General features: G+C 45.7%; 1 protein-coding gene across 4 annotated transcripts in view; it reads right to left on the bottom strand.

Annotated features, from left to right (window-relative positions):
* LOC124795696 (skin secretory protein xP2-like) overlaps positions 1-21,658 on the bottom strand; it is a 564,174-nt gene that overhangs the window by 17,322 nt on the left and 525,194 nt on the right. For all 4 annotated transcript variants that reach the window (XM_047259780.1, XM_047259800.1, XM_047259787.1 and 1 more), the window contains one exon: positions 1,247-2,404. In XM_047259780.1, coding sequence (XP_047115736.1) covers positions 1,247-2,404 — 1,158 coding nt within the window. The remainder of the gene's footprint in view (positions 1-1,246; positions 2,405-21,658) is intronic.

The following is a 21,658-nucleotide window of genomic DNA, read 5'->3' as shown; positions in this document are numbered from 1 at the left end:
TTGTACTGCTGCCCGAGACAACACTTAATTGTCACCCCCTCCTCGGCGCCAGGGATACCACGTTACATTTTGTTATTGTCCTCCTGTAATATTTCTGGCTTAGTCAGTCATCATATTAGGCTCCAAGAAGCTGTTCCCAGAGCAGTGGAGATGGAAGAAGTATATAGATGACGAAATGCGGTGTGAGGCACCTGTGACAGATGTTAGATTCGGTATCATTCCCGTGAGAAAGACCGCCTGCGTAATGTTACTGCTCTGTGACTGGCTGCTGTGTTCGGAGCAAGGGCGCCGAAACGTTTAAGTATAGTTGTTATTATAAGTTAAGCTACTCACTGGAATGACTTCGCTTTTTAATATAAATATCTCTCAAGAGTTGACTATCATTCAGTCATTTTAGAATTATTAAAAACAATTTAAAAAAAAAAACAAAAGACTGACGAAACTGCAGACGAAGCACTTCGGAAGCGTTCGGGTTACGCCTTTTCTGGTATGGCGCGCGAAATGTTTCGGGCTGTTCGTCACTCTGGATTAGGCAGTCTAGAAGAACAGACATGTTGTCTGTCGTAGGATGTTTCCAATTTTTATTTAAGTTCCTGTTCGTCATTATGGATTAGGCAGTCGAGATGTACAGTCATGTTGTCTGTGGCAGGAACACGTTTGGCAGTATTCAGTATTAAAAGATTCACTTCGGTAGTCATGAGGCACAGACACGTGCCACAAATAGTGTAAAGATACATTTTCGTACACATTGTGTTTGATCATGTACTTTGCTGTATCAGAAGGTGTTGTATTAAGATCATGTAGTCTTCTCGTGTGGCTATATTACAATACGCGAGTGGCATCCCAAAGAAGTGATACATTATTTCAGAACAGAACCTCGCTAAGTCAGTTTCAGCCTCAAGATACAGAACCTAAGATCTGCGTGCTGTTTTCTGCGCTGGTGACATCAACTTGAAGACAGCATGATGATAATAATAATAATATTTTTCGAAATTATCTTGTTTGTCTGGAGACCATTTGGCGCCCTTTGCCCTCTTTTCCACCACTGATTACACGTTCCTCCCTTCTCTAAATTGTTACTGAATTTATACGTGTGTCTAGTGGTTGGGAGGCATCTAATTTATTTTGTGAAACTCGTTATTGTCCCCCATCGAGTACTCCCTCGTCAGACACCAAGTGCGGGTGAAGGTAACCCCGCCCCCAATTAATGCACAGTGGGTCGGAGAAAAACGAGCGGAGTGCTCACCGACGAGGCTGGAGAAGACGACGATGCCGAGCGCGATGCCGGTGATGGAGGCGGCGTCCATGGCGGCGGTGGGCGGCGCGGCGGGCGCGACGCGGCCGCGGCTCACCGGCGCGTCCGCCTCCGCCGCCGGGACTTCCTCCTCGTCGGCCGCCTCGCGCTCCGCCGTGCGCGACCGCGGCGCCGCCTCCTCCTGCTGGCCCACCACGTCCACGTCGTCGTCGGCCGCCGCTGCCGCCGCCGCCGCGGAGGCGTCGTACGCCGTCCAGCCGCTCTCTTCCTCCGGCGGCACGGAGGACGCGTCCGGGCCCGTCTCCGGCACTGTCTCCGCTGGTGCCGTGGCGTACGCGTCCTCTTCTGCCGGCTGGGGGCTGCCGGCTTCCGCCGAGGCAGCTACGCCGCCGGCCTGCGGCGCGTCGGAGCTGTCCTGCGGCGCGACCTCGGCCTGGGCCGTCGCGACGCCGCCCTGCGGCTCGGCGCTCTCGGGGGCGGCAGTGCTGCTCCCCGACGCGGCCGCCACCGGAGCTGACGTCGGCAGCCGGTCCCGCGCGGTGCCCGCCTTACTCTCGGTATCCACGTTGTTATGCCCCGTCTCCGCCTTCAGAGGCTTCACAGGTGCCACAGAAACTGGCGCCACCGAAGAGCTGAAAGACTTGCTCTCCCTCGCGCCAGTCGTCACACTATCGCTACTAGAGTTACCGCGACTGCCCGAATTATTTGGCTGACTAGACGAAACTGCGTCGACGACTGTGGAGTTGGACACCGACGGCGCAACATTCTGTACGTCCCTGGTGGTCAGAGCCTTGGAGGCGGGCTGCTCTCCGGGTGCCCCGTTCCCTTCAGGTACGTCGGAGTTGTGAGCGGCGGCGCGGCTAGCAGCCACCTCGCGAGCGTATTCGGCGAGGATCTCGCCGTCCACGTCTGCGTCTTGCGGCACCAGCTCCTCCGGCGGTTCGTCGGGCGGGCGGCCCTCGAGCGGCAGCGCGCGCGGCCCCAGGAAGCCGTCCTCGTCGTCCTCTTCGTCCTCGTAGGGCGGCGGCCAGGAGTGCCAGTCGCGGGGGCCGGCGTGCGCCGAGCGCCCCCCTGCGGCCGACGGCGGCGACGTGGGGCCGGCCGTGGGGTGGCCGGTCGCCAGCGGCACCAGCAGCAGGGCTGCCACCACTGCAACAACACCACCACCACAGTCACAATCGACGACATCGTATTAGTCGACAATGTGAACCGTAGATCGCCGTAGAGGAAACTGAGGTCTCACATTTGAAAAAAAATAAGGTATCGATTTTGTCTCGCGCATGTCTGAGGCAAGCAGTGTGCTATCCACCTCACTCCTACCTCAAATACCTTGGCCTCACACTCGACCGCCACCTCACCTGGACTCCCCACCTTCTTACCAGCCAAAACAAAGCTCACAACCGCCTCCGCCTCCTGAAACTCCTGTCCGGCCGGACGTGGGGTCTGCATCCTTCCACCATCCTTCACACCTACAAATGCTTGATCCGCCCCATCCTCTGTTATGCCAGCGTAGCTTGGATTTCCACCCCTCCCCGGTTCTATAAAGCCCTCCAAATCCTCGCACGCCGTGCGCTCCGCCTCGCCTTCCGCATCCGCCTTCCGTCCCCTACGCGCATCCTCTACGACCTCATCCCCTTCCCCCACCTTCTCCTTTTCCTTGAACACATCCGCACACTATATGTTGTCCGCCGCCTTGATCCCCCTCACCCCCTGGTGTCTCCCTTCCTCTCCACCCCCAACCAGTTGCCGTGTCTTTACCGTTGTGTCCCACTCTCTCTCCATCTCCACACCCTTCATCTCCTTTCCCAACGCAACTTCCACCGTCTACCCCTCCCGGATGATGAGCTTCGCCCTGACATCTACCCTTCCTACCAACTCCAACCCCATTTTCCTGCCTCCTCCTGAGGGATCCCTCTCCTCCCTCTCCCTCCTCCTGAGCGGCTTCCCCCTCCTACTCCCCCTCCATCTCTTGTGCCTCCTTTCAGTGTCTCTGCACTCCCTCCTGCCCTGTCTTCCTCTTCATTTCCCGCCCCACGTGTCTCCCGCCTCTTCATGAACCCACTGATGCCCCTCCTCTCTTCATCCCACCGCTTCCCCTGTTGTCCCTTTTCCATCCTCTCTGCCCTTTCCCTCGGCAGGTCCCGCCTGGCACTTTAATTCTTCGTCGTGTGTGCTCCAAGTGGGTTGTGAGTGTGTTGTTCCGGAGTGTTTTTACTACTGTGGCCGACTTTTAACGTGTGCATGTCCATTAAGTGCCTTCTCTGAGTTTTGAAGAATCGCCAACTGTGTTTTTTAACTTTCTGGTGACTTTTTTTTAACTGTCCTCCGTGAACGTCTCCGTGTTAGTCTATATTTTTTACCTCCATTTTCTCCCATTATTATGTTTTAAGTTCCCCTTATGTATGTAACATTTTATTCTTGTTTTAAGTTGTCATGCCACTCGGCTGAAGAGCGGCGGATTATGCCGCTGACAGCCCTCTCCTGCCCATATGGGGCAGGGGAATGAAATAAGATATAAAAAAAATAAAATAAAAAAACAATCAGTGTGGCTGACGGAACTGAGCGACCAGGAGGCGCTACTGTCGTGCGCTGCGACTGGAGCATAGTGTGCGAGAGGGGCCAGTGACGGCTGGACTGCCTTGTTGTTAACACCGGACATTGATCTGCTCTCCGGCCCTCGGATGTTGGTTACGGGGCTCCATTTCCATCTGCTGGAGTTTCATAATCTTTCTAGTGAGCATCATTCCGATGACAATTGTGGTTATCGCAAAAATTAAAGAATTGCGCAGGCTCGTTCGTCGTATAAAAACTTTCTCAGTTCAGATTCAGATTATGATATTGGTGCTGCTCATTACTTGTCGTTAATTAATATTCGACTAAGCCGGGACATGCTAATTGGTTGCGAAAGAGGCATTTTGGTTTTCGTATGTGTATATCAGTGAATGTTCTTTTCATTAGTTAAAGAGAGATGTGTAATTGTTAAGGTTTTTTACTCGTAATTAAGTTGCGAGGTTGTTTTCTTGATTGTATGGCCACTATTTTATTGTGTTTTATTTGCATGTTAAAGACTGCAACGTATGTATAAGACCGTGGGTAGAAATGTTTCTAATAGCAGATTTCTGTGTGTTCTAGAAGGCTTTCTTGTTCTAGTTTCAATGTTTATCTACCTTGGCCCGGAGGAGTACGCGGGTCGTGTGGGTCCGTTCGGAGAGCAAAAAGGGCATGTCTCCAGAGCAGGACTGTAAAATTCTACATTGTATTTTCTTCCTGTAATTTAACAATCTTACTGAGCTATAATTGTCTGAGGAGCTTTGCTTAAATGTGTGGTTAATTAAGCTTGCAGAAATTTTGCTTTGTTCTAGGTTTGCTAAGATAATGTTGAACGTTCAATAATTTTATTACTTGGGTAAATATTTTTTTAAATGCAATTATGCTTGTGTCTCTTCAACGTTGAGTCTTTTAGTATATTTTATTTAAGGGAAAGGTAAACTTTAGCCTGGTTGTGAGGCGAGTTTCTTTCTGAGTTCACTTCGAAAGCCTTTGCTTAAATTTTTGGTGTTACTGAAATGGTTTAAAGAGAATTTGATAGTGATCGTATTTATTTCAAAATTTGTTTGCTAAAGGATAAAGAGTGTAATGAATGTAAATTGTACAGTACATTTTTTTTGAGTGCCAAGGAATGTGAACATGTTCTGAGGAACTACACTATAATAAAATTTATTATATGTGCAAACTTGGGCCTAGTCCTTCATTAACCCTTTCATGAGCCGTGGGAAACATGCTTCCCACTACAATGAACTCGCTCCTAGTCCCGTGGGATTCACAGTTCCCACCTCTGTACGGTGTTACCACATAGTGAACAGTACAGGGTACTACTTCCAATCGGAAGTTCCCGCCGTTTTTGCTGTACCTTCGCGCAGAGGCATTGTATAGCTGAGTGTTGCTCTGTAGAGGAGCCTTTCAGTGCTGCTTGCGTGACATTTTGTGATTTTTTTTCCTCAAAGCTATAGTATATGGTAAATACTTTTGATTTACCCAAATTTATGAAGGACCACGTAAAATTGGAACGAGGAGAATTCCAGTTAGAAACAAAAGGAGCCATTTCTGCAGTAAAATGGATGGATAACCATCCAGTCACTTTCCTGTCCTCAATTCATGACCCATGAGAAACAGCCACAATGAAAAGGAAAAACAAGGATGGTACTAGTACAGAGATTTCTTGTCCTGAAGTTGTGACAGAATACAACAAAATAATGGGTGATGTCGATAAGTTTGATCAATTACGAGAAAGGTATGCTATTAGTAGATGTTCTGTAAAATGGTGGCACAGAATTTTTTTTTTCCTGGTGGATGTTGCTGCAGTGAACAGTTTTATCATGTGGAAAATTAGTAAAACAGAAAGTGGACAGCATGATCAGCTCACATACAAGATCCATCTAGCCAGACAATTGATAGCTGGCTTCTCATCCCAAAAAAGCCGTGGACAAAAACCTTTCTGGCAAAAAGGGGTAAAGTACCTGAAGATTTTCGTCGTATGGCTGTAGGTGAGCATCAACCCATTTTAGGAGAAACCTACTGGACGTGCCGTCATTGTAGTACCAAAGCTGCGGAAAAGAGCACTCGCTGTGTTTGTACATATCGTCAAATACCACTTTTCATGGACCCATGTTTCAGAAAATTTTATGGCAAGTAATTGTGAACAATCATTGTAACAAGAGAAGTAAATTTATCAAATAAATATGACATATATTGAAAAAGTTGTTTTTTTCATTTAACTCCAAGGAAGGGCAGTGGGAAGAATACTTCCCACCTTGTTGTATGACCTCAGTTTCACAGTTGGAGAAAATTTGATATTCTGTATGAGAAATATACCTACTTGTTAACTACTATCTGATCTCCATTCGTTAAAAAAAAACTGCTCAATGATTTTGCCCACGAAAGTGTTAATCAAAAGTGAGAGCCTGTTCTAAAGATTTTAAGTCATCGCTACGGTATATTCAAAAAGAAACGAGTCAGCGGCTGTAAATGTAAGTCACTAAAGTGATCGGAATGCACTTCCTTACGGTCCCAAACTAGCCAGTAGAGGTACTTCGCCGCACACCCATCTGCTGACAGAGCGAACACGTGTACGTGCCGACCGTCCACTGCACTCACAACAGGATGGCGTCTACTAGTCACCACCGATTTCGTCCAAATTTATACACTGAAGCGCCAAAGAAACTGGTACAGGCACGCGAATTCAAATACAGAGATATGTAAACACTCAGAATACGCTGCGGTCGGCAACGCCTATATATATATATATATATATATATATATATATATATATATATATATATATATATATGTGTGTGTGAAATCTTATGGGACTTAACTGCTAAGGTCATCAGTCCCTAAGCTTACACACTACTTAACCTAAATTACCCTAAGGACAAACACACACACACACACACACACACACACACACACACACACACACACACACACACCCATGCCCGAGGGAGGACTCGAACCTCCGCCGGGACCAGCCTCACAGTCCACGACTGCAGCGCCTTAGACCGATTGGCTAATCCCGCAACGCCTATATAAAACACAACAAGTGTCTGGCGTTGTTAGATTGGTTACTGCTGCTACAATGGCAGGTTATCAAGATTTAAGTGTGTTTGAACGTGGTGTTATACTCGACGAACGAGCGGTAGGACACAGTACCTCTGAGACAGCGATGAAATGGGGATTTTCCCGTACGACCATTTCACGAGTGTACCGTGAATTTCAGAAATCCGGTAAAACATCAAAACTCCGACATCGCTGAGGTCGGAAAAAGATCCTGCAACAACGGGAGCAACGACGACTGAAGAGAACCGTTCAACGTGACAGAAGTGAAATTCTTCCGCAAATTGCTGCAGATTTCTGTGCTGGGCCATCAACAAGTGTCAGCGTGCGAACCTTTCAACGAAACATCATTGATAGGGGCTTTCGGAGCAGAAGCCGACTCGTGTACCCTTTATGACTGCACGACACAAAGCCTTACTCCTCGCCTGGGCCCGTCAACACCGTCATTTAACTGTTGATGACTGGAAACATGTCGCCTGGTCGGACGAGTCTCGTTTCAAATTGTATCGAGCGGATGGACGTGTACAGGTATAGAGACAACCTCATGGATCCATGGACCCTGCTTGTCAGCAGGGGACTGTTCAAGCTCATGAAGGCTCTGTAATGGTGTGGGGCGTGTGTAGTTGGAGTGATATGGGACCCCTGATACGTCTAGATATGACTCTGATAGGTGACACGTGCGTAATCATTCTGTCTGATCAACTGCATCCATTCATGTCCACTGTGCACTCCGACGGACTAGGGCATTTCCTGCGCGACAATGTGACACCCCACACATCCAGAATTGCTGCAGACTTGGTCCAGGAACACTCTTCTGTGTTTAAACACTTCCGCTGGCCGCCAAACTCCCCAGAAATGAACATTATTGAGCATATCTGGGATGCCTTGCAACGTGCTTTTCAGAAGAGATCTCCACTCCTTCGTACTCTTACGGATTTATGGAGAGCGCCGCAGGATTCATGGTGTCAGTTCCCTCCAGCACCACTTCAAACATTAGTAGAGTCCATGACACGTCGCCTTGCGGCACTTTTCCGTGCTCGCGGCGGCCCTTCACGATAGCAGGCAAGTGTACCTGTTTCTTTGGCTCTGCAGTGTAGTGCAGGGCTATTGAAAAAAGAAGGAACAGATTTCAAAGATTTATTGCTTCCAAACTACAAAAGATACACAATTTTAACGTTCCTGGAAAGCGAAATGTTCAGATTTTTACGCATTCAATGAAATTCTCTAAGCACGTCCGACGTTACCTGAATGACACCATTCCAGGGAGTTGGACTGGAAGACGAAGAACAGAAGTTGATCTTCATCGTCGGTGGTCTCTCAGATCTCCAGACGCCCCACCATGTGACTTATCTGCAGGGTTACGCAAAAGACCGCGTTTTTGTCCCCCTTTGTTTCTGTGAATTCGATACGAGAGACCAGCTGCTTCGTGTGTGGCAAGAAATGAGCCACCGTTTTGATGGTACTCACACTGAACGCATAAAAATTGTAACTTTTGTCTTTCCAGGAACGTTGGAATTGTGTTTCTATCCTTTGTACTTTGGAAGTAATAAATGTCTGAAATCTTTTCCTTGGTTTTGAATAGCCCTATATATGCACTGCTTAGGCAGCAATGAAAGACAAGCGAGGGCTCCGGGTGGCCAAGTATTTAGAAAAAAAATAACGTTTTTGGGGCGGCTTGGGTGAGACATGGGCTATTAATGTTATTGCAATACCCAGGTAGCGGTTGGCGGAGCGGAAAGACTACACTTGCTGTTCTAAACTTCTCCTGACACACTTCTAGAACTTGTAGAGGGGAGTCAGTAGACAATATTTTGAAGTGGAACCCATGTCCTGAAAAGTACCGTTTCCATGCTACAGCTGTTTGAATACATGTTTGCTCGGTAGCTACGCAACAGGATAGTCATGGTAGGGCGTGCTTACGTCAGATCTGTTTATACCCTGATAATATCGGTAATATCGAAAGCCTTCAACGCTGTGTCCCAAGTGTGCAACAAGGTGGTGGTTGAGTGATCTTCTGAGGTAGCGTTACATGGGGCCACTGAACACCTTTTGTGGTTATCGATGCCAACCTCACTGCTCTACGGTACACGGACAGGATTTTGCAACCAATAGCTGGATCGTATCACCAAAATTTGGTGACATTTTCATCTTACTGGATGACAGCTCGCGTACGTGTCGTGCTGTTCTCGTGAACACGTTCCTTCAACATGCTAGAATCACGTAATGGAGTGACCTTTTTGTTCCCCGGACATCAATCGAATATAACGTGTGGGATGTATTGAAACGAGCTGTTTTTGGACTTCGACAAGTACTCTGCGCGACTTAGACCTATCGCCACTGGAGAGTGGGAAAATTTGTTGCTCTCATCGATGGTATGTCGCGACGGTTTCAAGTTGGATCCGAGAAATGGGACGTTCCAGCACGTATCGCCTTGATGTGAGAAACACACGACTTTGTCGTCACACACTTTTCTTTACTTGGTGGTCTAGACAATTTGCAAATGAATATATACGCATGCATCAGAGCGAATTTTTTTCCTGTGCCATTACTTTCGAAATAATGGGTTGATGCAAAACTTTAGATGATGTTAGTACATGATCTCTGATTTCTTTGCTTAGAGTCGAGCCCCAAAATATGAAAGAACCGCTAATGGTTCCTAATTATTAATTATATCGAAATACATATCTACATAAGTCACAAACGACAACGATATGATGAACTTTCTTAACAGATTTGTGGACAGGCGAAATGAAATGAAATGTGGTGTGACTAGGGCCTCCCGTCGGGTAGACCGTTCGCCTGGTGCAGGTCTTTCGAGTTGACGCCACTTCGGCTACCTGCGCGTCGATGGTGATGAAATGATGATGATTAGGACAACACAACACCCAGTCCCTGAGCGGAGAAAATCTCCGACCCAGCTGGGAATCGAACCCGGGCTTAGGTTTGACATTCCGTCACACTGACCACTCAGCTACGGGGGGGCGGACTTGTGGACAGGTATCAGAGGACCAGGAGACTGACCTAACAATAGCTGGGTCTGTTCAAACAGCTTTTTTGAAAGACTGCTACTGTAAAAAAAAAGAAAAAAAAAGAGAAGAAGAAAAGTTGGTTTATGTCATTGGGGTTCTGTCTGTTTTGCGTAGCAGGCGTTTTAGGAAAGAATTCCTGTTAATGAAGAGCTTGTTTTATTACATTGTAGCGCCATGAAGTTCAAGACTCGTAATAAGAAAACGCAGTTGCTACACACTGAAGCAGATACGGAATTAAGTGAGAGAGAATACAGCATGCCATGCGTGTCAAACGAATATTCTGTAGCTGATTTCGATGAGAATGTAATTTTACTTGAGAAGGAACGAAGACTTTATCAGAAAGGAAAGCGACACGTACCAACTACGATTTTCCTTCCATAGCGGCGGAATTCTCGTGTACAGCTGTACTGATAAGATGGAACAAACGACACTGGTGTTCCATTCAGAACTATTAATTTTCGTGAAAAGACGTCTGTCTTGTTCCAAATCTTTAGCAATCTGAAATTGTAACCATGACACAAAAAGAGCGTTGCACCGTTAATATCAGTTCCAGCGTGCGATTACCGATGCTCCAAATTTCCATGCTGTGAAAATACAGTATCTTACGATCCCTTTGACATGACATACGGGCATCAGTCACAAAGCAGTCTTCTCTCCTTTCCCAATTATGTAGGGAGCTACAAAGTAATCTCAGAGCCATTTGAACCAATACTTCTCTAGTGCAGTGTTATTTCCTGAATACTAAAGGGGGTAAGGAGGTGGGAAAGAGAGAAGGAAAGAAAGAGAGAAGGAAAGAAAGAGAGAAGGAAAGAAGGAGAGAAGGAAAGATAGAGAGAGAAGGAAAGAAAGAGACAGAATAGCAGTGCCGCCACATAGATTACCTGTCTCATATTGTTGCAGGGAGGCACAGAACCTAACGTCCCCCAACCTACGGACGGAACACATTCAACAACCCTCATTCCATGACTATCGAAACCTCTGGAATGAAGCTCAGGACATTGGTACAGCGGCCAATTCACAACGCCCACAGCCGCTGCTTATAAAATTCCAGTGATCAAAGTTACTTTTAAAACCAACATTTCGAACCGGTTACCTCCGTCCGCCATCGTGCATTAGCGACCTCGGCTGCGGAAGCGCGTTCCATATGGCACTAGCAAATTAAAACAGGTAAAATTGATTTTATCCAATTCTCTCCTTTCTGAGACTTATGAAACGAAGAGGATAAGTTGCTTAACGTAACTGTTTAATACTCTCCAGAAAGTTTTCTATTTAAAATTCTCACCCAAATGTACACCGAAAAATTTTGGAAAAATTGTGGCGTAGACCTTTCAGAAATTTACTGGATAGCATTATTTGTATTCAATACCAGTAATGGGGTAGGGAGTTGAGCAAATTATAAGTGGCGAACAAGAAGTTATCGTTTGGGGGTGTTCCTGCAGCCTATATGCAACGCAGCACGACTCCAATGCTGGTATATAAGCACCAACTTGTAGGCGAGAGATTAGAGTGGCATTCGTGTTTATCCAGCATGCGTGACGTAAATTCGGATACGTGAACTATGGCAACGTTATTACCAAACGCGTCCAAACAGCACCAACATGCTGTTATCTCTTTTATTTTATTTTATTTTACTGTCGAAGGGCATACACCGGTAGACATTCATCGGAGAGTGAGGAATGTGTATGGGCAGCCAAAGGTGCTACTAGACACTACTAGCTAGGGCATAACCACCTATGACAAGCTAACACACACCAACATGCGACAAACGTCTCAAGCCCCTGCATATCAGCAAGATTGACTGGATATACCAGCTGCTATTAAAGCCGACGAACAGGCTACAGCAGGGAAACCGACGAGCTCAGCCATTGACGCAAAAAAAAAAAAAATAAATAAATAAATAAAATAAAATAAAAAAATAAAAAATCGCCAACATCACCCTACACTGCGCATCTGATGTATGACCTATTGGACACAAAACAATGATGAACCTAACTGTTACAGGTATGCTGAAGCTGACCGAGAGATCACCACCGGCACCCAGCGGCAGCCGCCGAATAAGAGCACCGCACGACGTCAAAGGTATCGACATGCACGATACCCACTACTAACAAAGCCTACCCTTGCATGACCTGTCGCAGGCAGCAAGACATCCGCTACTGCTCTTACTACCCGACCTAACTATCGCTACCCAAGCACGACTCACGCCCCGTCCTCACAGCTTTACTTCCGCCAGGACGCCCCGTACTCACAGCTTTACTTTCGCCAGTACCTCGTCTCCTACCTTCCAAACTCTACAGAAGCTCTCCTTCAAAACTCTACAGAAGATCTCCTTCCAAATTCTACAGAAGCTCTCCTGCGAACCATGCAGGACTAGCACTCCTGAGACGAGGGGACGAGGTACTGGCGGAAGTAAAGCTGTGAGGACGGGGCGTGAGTCGTGCTTGGGTAGCTCAGTTCGTAGAGCACTTGCCCGCAAATGGCAAAGGTCCCGAATTCGAGTCTCGGTCCGGCACACAGTTTTAATCTGCCAGGAAGTTTCAAAGGTTTCCTGTTTTTATTAATAGGTGCACAAGTTGTTTATGAATAACAGAAACATGTTTTATAAAAGTTCGACGAAGTACTGAAGCGATGTTTGATATGTTTATGTTTCGAGTTTTTCATTTTACTTTTTTTAGGAAATTGCATTTTCTAGCGCTGTATGATAAATCTGTATTGTTTCCTTTTACAGGGTGTCCAGAAAAGGGCTCTCTGATTTCAAAATTAAATATCTCGAAAACAAAGATCGATACAGGAATGCAGTAAACGGTATGTTTATTGTGAAAGCTGTAAGGCGTTTATACAGCAGTTTGAAATAATAGTTACAAAAGCTGCTAACAGATGGCGCTGTACGCTGTACAGCTCATATCAGCATACATAAGTGAAACAATCGTATGAAAACAATCGTATGAAAACAATCTTTGCAAATAGTCACATCACAATGTTTTCAAAATGTTCACCATTGGCACTACAAAGGTGGCGCAAACGAAGAATGAAATTCGCCATCACATTTCGTAGCGTCTCAACCGAAATGGATCACATGACACAGAGATCGCCGATTCAAGCTCGTCCAGCGTGGCGGGATGCTTCGGGTAGACCATGTCTTTCACTGTGCCCCACAAAAATAAGTCACAGGGAGTCAAATCCGGCGAATATGGAGGCCAATCCATGCCTGCACCAGTAAATTTGGGATATTCCAAAGCAATGACTCGATTCCCGAAGTATTCCTCAAGAAAGCGAAACACTTGTTCGGTCCGATGTGGTCGGGCTCCATCTTGCATAAACCATTCAGTACCTGGTCGATCCTCTAACGCTTGCTGTGTGGCGACAAATTGTTCCAAAATTGCAACGTAACGTGCACCAGTGACCTTTTCTCGAATGAAAAAAGGGCCAATAATGCCTCTGCTGCACACTGCAGCCCAAACAGTAACTTTAGGAGAATACAGGGGTTTCGCTTCACACCAATATGGCTTTTCGGAACCCCAAAATCGCCAGTTCTGGTTATTCACGTATCCAATCAGGTGGAATTGTGCTTCATCTGTAAACCAGATGCAGCCAACATCAAATCCTTCACTATCAATCATTGTGAGCATCTGATCAGCAAAGGCAACCCTTTGTTGCACAGCTCGTACGGGTATGGCCTGGTGCGTTTGAATTTAGAATGGAAACATGTGTAGGCTCTTTCTCAGTATTTTCTGCGTGCTAGAACGCTTCAAACCAGCCTCAGATGCAATTCTACGGACGGATGACATTGGATTTCGCTGGATAATTCCAGAAACTGTGGCGATATTTTCAGGCGTAACTGCGGTTTGCTTGCGGCCAACATGCCCCACTAGATCATCAGTTACGCTGCCTGTTCGTTGAAATTTTGCGAAGAGCGTACGAATGGTTTTCGCATCGGGTCCTTTTGGAACATTAAATCGTGCTTGGAAACTTCGCCTTGTTGCCGTAGGACTCTTCTAACCTGTGGTACTCTAGCACCAGAAAAACGCGTTGTTCAATGGAGTACATGGTTTTAATCTCTTCCTTCGGTACGCTAATCTCCTTTCACGTTTCAATAGTGGAACTGATCGCTCTGGGCTTCGGATCACTATTTATACTAGGCATTACGTATGGCGATTACAGCGCCATCTGTTAGCAGCTTTTGTAACTTATTTCAAACTGCTGTATAAACTTCTTACAGCTTTCACAATAAACATACCGTTTACTGCATTCCTCTATCGATCTTTGTTTTCGAGCTATTTAATTTTGAAATCAGGGAGTCCTTTTCTGGACACCCTGTATTTTTACTACAACATCTCTCTATTTCCAATTAAAAATGTTCAAATAAAACCGGAATTAAACATTGACCGTTTCAATTTCGCTATAAATACTGTTTATTTTTAAGTAACAGATGAGATGAAACTGTGCAGAACAAAAGTGTTCTGTAGACTATGTGGCCCTATGTACCCTCACTCAGTTTCCGGACGGTTGACTGCTTCCAGTCTCTAGGGAAACCGAGTAAGACATTGACCGTGCGCAGAGACAAAGAGATTGAAATGGGGTAACGCCTGATAGATGTGCAACACACCTAATGTACAGGTAACACGGTTGCGATATCAACTCACAAGGCTACTAGGAAAACTACCGCACTCTACGCTTACTTCTGATAGTCTGTGGTAGCCTAAGGTAATTTTACAACTCTACGCCCTGTAGTCCAAATCTATCCCCATGCGATTATCATGCCTTCGGTCCCATAAAAAAAAGCCTTGAAGTGTCGCGATTCCTGTTGGACGAGGACGTGAAGCAGGCACTTACGGACTTCAAAAATGGTTCAAATGGCTCTGAGCACTATGGGACTTAACATCTGTGGTCATCAGTCCCCTAGAACTTAGAACTACTTAAATCTAAGGACATCACACACATCCATGCCCGAGGCAGGATTCGAACCTGCGACCGGAGCGGTCACGCGGTTCCGGACTGAAGCGCCTAGACCGCACGGCCACACCGGCCGGCCGAATTCTTCACACAGCCGGGCACAGTGTTCTGTCAAACGGCTATCTTCAGCTTGGTGAGTCAGTGGGATGATTGCCTCAATGCTAACGGCGAATTTGTCTGATTGGCATACTGATTATATATTGTAAGGCCTTCTAACAGAAACCTTTTGATTGCCCCTTACACATTGGTTCTACATAACCATAATATACAATGTGTGTACAGTTGATATTTTTTTACTGTTGTTAACAGGCTGCAGTTTAAAGCTTTTCTCGCCACTTGGATCATTCTATAAAAGGATCGAGAAAAAGAGAAAATTATTATGGGAAACAATCGTACAGGAAAGAATGGCGAGTTTTTATTCTGTGCTGTTTAGTGCTCTCAATTACTGCATCTATAGAGATATCGAAGGGACACGGTTTTAATGGGATGATCTGTTGTTCGAATCACCATTCGATAGTTTGCCAAAAGAAGACTGCAGTGATATAAACTGTAAATGTTCACAGTGATGTTTTGGAAAACTAGTCTGTAATTGTGCTAAAAATAATGCCGAAGTCTGCAACACAGCGGAATTTAAGGCTCGTTATTTGGTGTTTACGTCACAGAGAACAGGAGGCAACATTGGTGCGGCCGTCTTCAAACACACATTTTCTGGCAATTCTTGCAAAACGTTTTACTCTGGACGTTGGCGTGAGTTCTACCTCCGTACTCATCTTCTCACGAACTGAGAACTGTGCTTTTATTCGGCGGATAGCGGTTCAGATGTCCGTCCGACTATCCACCCTTAGGTTTCACGTAGATTACCCGAATCGCTACGGTTAATACTAAGATGGTTCCTTTGAAAGAGTATGGCCGATTTACTTTCTCGTCCTTTCCCTAACTGAGCTTTGTGCTTAAGACTAATGATGAAGACGACGGCAGGAAATTAGACACTAATCTTCCCTTTCTTCCCGTGAACTATACCAAATGCCCTTTAAAAGTAGGCGAGACAGTGTACGTTAGAACACATGTTTTTTTTGGTAAGTACGTCAGTCAGTAAGACTTATTTTAGAATCACATGAAGAAACGCGGTATAGACCGCCCTAAGCAGTTTCCGCCATTTTCTACAGTTTTGCTGCTGTTATACACGGGACTGTCTTTTCTGCAGCACTTGTAAATGTTTCGATATCTACACATTTGAGTGATGTCTGATATATTAAAGCGATTTGGAATATATTGTTAATTCTTAAGGTACAGAATTTTACGGCGAGAAAAATTCTGTGTATTTTACAAACGTTTATATGACTTGTGAATAGTTAAACCATTCTCCGCCTGTCGTGCACTATCTTGTACCTAGAAATCGAAGGAAAGTCTTCCGCTGTGTAACATGTGATACTTGAAAATGAACGGTTTTTCTTTAATGTGTTAATAATTTTACCTTTCTTGAAAATGGAAAATGGTTTTAGTTTGCAATAGCTTATATTTCAAAATGTATTTAACTTGTAAGGGTTTCTGGTAGTGCTTCAGCTTAATTTGATGTCACTTACTGATTACTGGTGTGTAGCAGAGCAACGTGTGACAGATAGGCGGTTAAATACTGCACAATACTGACAAGATTTTCTCGCTTTCAACACTTTTAAATTTCAATACAAAAAAAATGGTTCAAATGGCTCTGAGCACTATGGGACTTAACATCTATGGTCATCAGTCCCCTAGAACTTAGAACTATTTAAACCTAACTAACCTAAGGACATCACACAACACCCAGTCATCACGAGGCAGAGAAAATCCCTGACCCCGCCGGGAATCGAACCCGGGCGTGGGAAGCGAGAACGCTACCGCACAACCACGAGCTGCGGGCAAATTTCAATACAATATTTGTTCGTAGGTACATACAAATTTGGAAAAACTTTTTCCGGAGTAACTTCTGTAATTTCAGAAAAAGACTACAGCACATAAAAAGTTAATGCCATCATTTAAAAATGGATTAAGTAAATACACTGATGGAAAAGAAGTCTCAACGCCACAGAGTAGTGCGGCATAAAAGAAAAGTTGATAGAAGTCTTTCCACATCTGAAAGGTGATGTCTATTTAAATCTCGCGCCAATTGCATAAGAGTAGTACTATTAGCTCCACTATGAGGATGCAAATCAGGTTTGCTTTAAATTCACGCTGTAACAGCTGCGAATGTCTGTTACCAACGAGAATGAAGGTGGCGAGTTGATGTTTGTCAAGAGTGGCTTTAAGGTGGCAAAGACGCTTTTATCAACGCCTCAATGAGTTTGAAAGAGGTCATGTAATAGGGCTACGAGAAGTTAAATGTTCGTTCTGCGATATCGTAGAATGAATTGACGAGAATGTAGCCACTGTACGTGATTGCTCGCAGCAGTGGTCATGGGAATTTACGGTCGCAAGAAAACAGGGCTCCAGACCCACGCAGCGCTACCGATAGGGAAGACCATCGTGTTTGTCTGTGGCTGTGGCGCATCGTACGGCTCTGGTGCATCGTGCTGCATCTGCAGCAGCAATTTGAGCAACAGTTGGCACCACAGTGAGACAACGAACTGTTACAAATCGGTTATTTCAAGCACAGTTCCGAGCCAAGACGCCCTGTACCGTGCATTCCGCTGACCCCAAACTGCGGCCATTTGCGACATCAGTTGTGTCAAGCGAGAGCTCATTGGAGAGCAGGGTGGAGATCTGTTGTGTTTTCTGATGAATGTTGGTTCTGCCTCGGTGCTAGGGATTGCCGTGTGTTGGTTAGAAAGAGCCCAGTTGAGGGCCTGCAAACAACCTGTCTGCGTGCTGGACACACTGGACATATACCTGGAGTTATGGTCTGGGGTGCGATTTCGTATGACAGCAGGAGCAGTCTCGCTGTTATCCCACGCATTCTTACTGCAAATCTGTACGTTAGTCTGGTGGTTCGACCTCTTCCAGGTGGTGTTTTCCAACAGGTTAACGCTCGCCGATATACTGCCGTTGCAACCCAACATGCCCTATAGACTAGGCGCTCAGTCCGGAACCGCGGGACTGCTACGGTCGCAGGTTCGAATCCTGCCTCGGGCATGGATGTGTGTGATGTCCTTAGGTTAGTTAGGTTTAATTAGTTCTAAGTTCTAGGCGACTAATGACCTCAGAAGTTAAGTCGCATAGTGCTCAGAGCCATACCCTATAGAGGTGTCGACATGTTGTCTTGTCTTGGCGAATCACCAGATCTGTCTCCACTCGAGCCCATTCGAGACATTATCAGGCAACAACTCCAGCGTCATCCACAAACAGCATTAGCCGTCCCTGTGTTGAAGGAACAAGTGCAACGGGCATGGAACTCCATTCCTCAAACTGACGTCCGGCACCTGTACAAGAGAATCCATGCACATTTGCATGTTGCATACAATATTCTGGCAGTTACACCGGTTATTAATGTACCAGCATTTCACATTTGCGATAGCTTATGTGATGCTTCCATTAACCTGTGATCTTGCAATGTTAATTACTTAAATATGTTACGTAGACAAATGTATTCCCAAATTCCATTATTTGACATTAATTATTTTTGGCGTTGCGATTTTTTTTTGTCATTGTATATTAAACTTCTATTACAGCACTGGCTAGAAGCGAAAGAGTACGAACGCAGAACACTCTTCCCTACACAGATTTAAAAACCAAAAGCTATATCTATAGATAAAAAGAGTTACGAAAATAAAGCCTACAGCAAATTGTTGGTTTCTTTGTGGACTGCCGAAACCTCATCACTGCATTTACGACAGGTACCGAATAGAATTGGGGAGAGAAGAAATTTACGCCAAAACTGACTGGAAGAAGGGATCGGTTAGTGGAACATATCCTGAGGCATTACTGATTAGTTTCGTAATGGAGGGAAATGCGAAGGGACAAAAGTCGTACAGGGGGAGCAAGGCTTGAGCACAGTGAGCAGGTTCAGCTGGATTTAGGTTGCACCAGCTACGTATAGATGAAGAGACTTGTTCAGGATAGCAGGACAGCCTAACGTAGAGACTGCATCAAATCATTCTTCGGACAGGAGCCCGCAACAACAGCATGGAGTATTAAAAGTTTCATTTCATGTGGGACAGTTTGTAAATGTTATACTTCTACTGAAGCTACTATCAGGTCGGTGTAAGATGTGCATCGGTACACAAGTACAAATAATTCTGTAAATTTACTCCGTGTTCAGTAGACGGCCGCCGTCTTATTTCATCTCGTCCAGCACAGAGGTGTACGGAGTGAGGACAAGTACAAGAGCAACGAGCAACAGATCGATAGGGCGACCAACATTTGATCATGCTTTTAACGAAGATGGGCACATATGACAATGATTTTACGGTTAGTTTAAGGGAGATTTGGTTGCAATAAATTTCAGCTCCCAACTAGATCACATTTTCTTGGAATGGGTGACAATGAAACCATAGATATTTTTTTAAAAAATTGGCATATTTTGCTTACTTTTAGTCTATTATGTCTTACGGTATCATACTTTGGGGTAACTCCAGAAGCCGAGAGAAATTTCTGTGGTGTCACCGCCAGACACCACACTTGCTAGGTGGTAGCTTAAATCGGCCGCGGTCCATTTAGTACATGTCGGACCCGCGTGTCGGCACTGTGTAATCGCAGACCTAGCGCCACCACCAAGGCAGGTCTCGTGATACGAGAGAGCACTCGCCCCAGTTGTACGAGAACCTAGCTACCGCCCAGTTGTACGAAGCCTTTCTCTCTCATTAGCCGAGAGACAGAATAGCCATCAGCTAAGTTAATGGCTACGAACTAGCCAGGCGCCATTAGCCATACAGTGATTGTACTTAGTCTCCTGTGTATCGTCAAGATCGATGTACCACAATGATATTAAAGTTAAGTATTAAACCTGCTCCGTACTTTTCTTCCTAACATTAATTACGTATCCTGTTCCAGTACTTCACGCCCGTCTGCATTAGTCTAGCGTGCCTTTTTCAGCCATCTCAACTTCACGGTGTCGGCCCAGCTACCGACACAACAATTTCTTAGAATGGAAAAGCGTGTAATAATAGTCATTTGTGGTCTAAATTCAAGAACAGCATACCGAAACCCGTTCAAAGAGCTGGTTATACTAACTATTGCTTCTCAGTATATTCCTTCCTTAATAAAGTCTGTTTTAAGCAATACGTCTTCAATCCTACGAAGCTACTAATGTTTGGCACATCAGTTTCTTTGCGTTTTAAATCTTTAACACTTTTACCCAACTTTCGTCTGTGTTTCTTGTTTCACTACGCCCATAGCACTTTCTGCACTAGAAATCTCTTCATATAGAATACCTCCATTTACAAAATTAATAGTAAATTGTTGTACTATGATTTGTAATTGAAAGAATGTTGCCTGTAGTCGGCATTACTCCCACGAGCGACGCGGAAGTTACGCTGACGTAAAACGCAGTACGCTAGGTTACCGTTGGAGACAATCGATTTTAACCAAGGATATTGTTGCTTCCACTTATTCAAATAAACAAAACACATGACAGCGTTCAATCTTCTTGCTTCGTGGAGTTTTTACATCTTCATTTTCATTGCGAGAGCATATGATAACAATTGATTCAGTTCAGAAGCGAGTGCACACACGCTTGAACGCTGAACAGTATAGTTGCTACAAACACGGAAAGAAGTATACGCAAATCAGAATATTTCGTCTTGACTGTCCTAGAGTCAAAAAATGTTCAAATGTGTGTGAATTTCTAAGGGACCAAGCTGCTGAGGTCATCGGTCCCTAGACTTACACACTATTTAAACTAATTTATGCTAAGAACAACACGCACACCCATCCCCGAGGGAGGACTCGAACCTCTGGCGGGAGGAGCCGCGCACACCGTGACATGGGTCTTCAAGTCAACTGAGAAATAAACAATGTAACGAGTTTGGTTAAACATTAACGTCTATACAAGCCGATTTCCTGAGTTCTTATTACTTCCGTGTGTTATTTATACAGTACCGTAGGTGCTGATCGGTACGAGGCGAGTGCATCCGTTGGTTGCCAGTACTGAGCGAGAAACGAGTAAAAATTCCCCTCTCGCGACGTCTCTAGACGCGTAGGCTGTGTCATTCTTTCTCCGCTCCCAGCGTTCCCTTGAGGCAAAACTTCTTCTTTCCGTAGAAGCATGAACAGAAAAAAAGACTGTACGTTGACACCAATATCGATTACTACACGTAAACTTTTCGATGCCTGTCAATCAGGAGGTCTGAACTATCAATAGTAGACTACTTTCCGGGATTCTACTTGTAAGCGTGGTCACTGACGAAATATACGGGGGGAAAGAGGCAGTTAATAAAGGAATCGGGAGGACAGAAAAAAATTGGTGCTACGCGGGAGATGCTGGGAAGTGCGGGGGAGCTGGTCACCCGACCCTCACCTGCTCCGTATCGCAGCTCCATGCGGCTGTGGGGGCGCGCGCGGACTCAGCGGCGGCCCGGGCCCCGCCACTGCGGCCGGCCGCAGAAGCCCCTCGCGGCGCCCTGCCGGGGATTACGGCTTACGTAAACAGCGTCACGCGCGCCCACACACCACACCACACCGAGTCGTGGGGCGCCGCCCGGCGTTTAACGTCGCGCACTGCCCCGCCGAGTGTGGCAGGCGCTCTGCTGCGTCTCTTGCCAACTGCCCTAAGTCACCGCCTCCCACGCTACCTTCCGCCCAACAGTGGGCTCACGTGGATGCTGCGCACAGCATCTGCACAACTACGAGTAAACAGAAAGGTCTAATCTCGTCCGTAACCTAACCCGCATCTTCAGGA

Source organism: Schistocerca piceifrons, chromosome 1, assembly GCF_021461385.2.
Source record: "Schistocerca piceifrons isolate TAMUIC-IGC-003096 chromosome 1, iqSchPice1.1, whole genome shotgun sequence".
NCBI lineage: Eukaryota > Metazoa > Arthropoda > Insecta > Orthoptera > Acrididae > Schistocerca > Schistocerca piceifrons.
The sequence above is the reverse complement of the archived record's forward strand: the minus strand, read 5'-3'. Positions and strand labels throughout refer to the sequence as shown.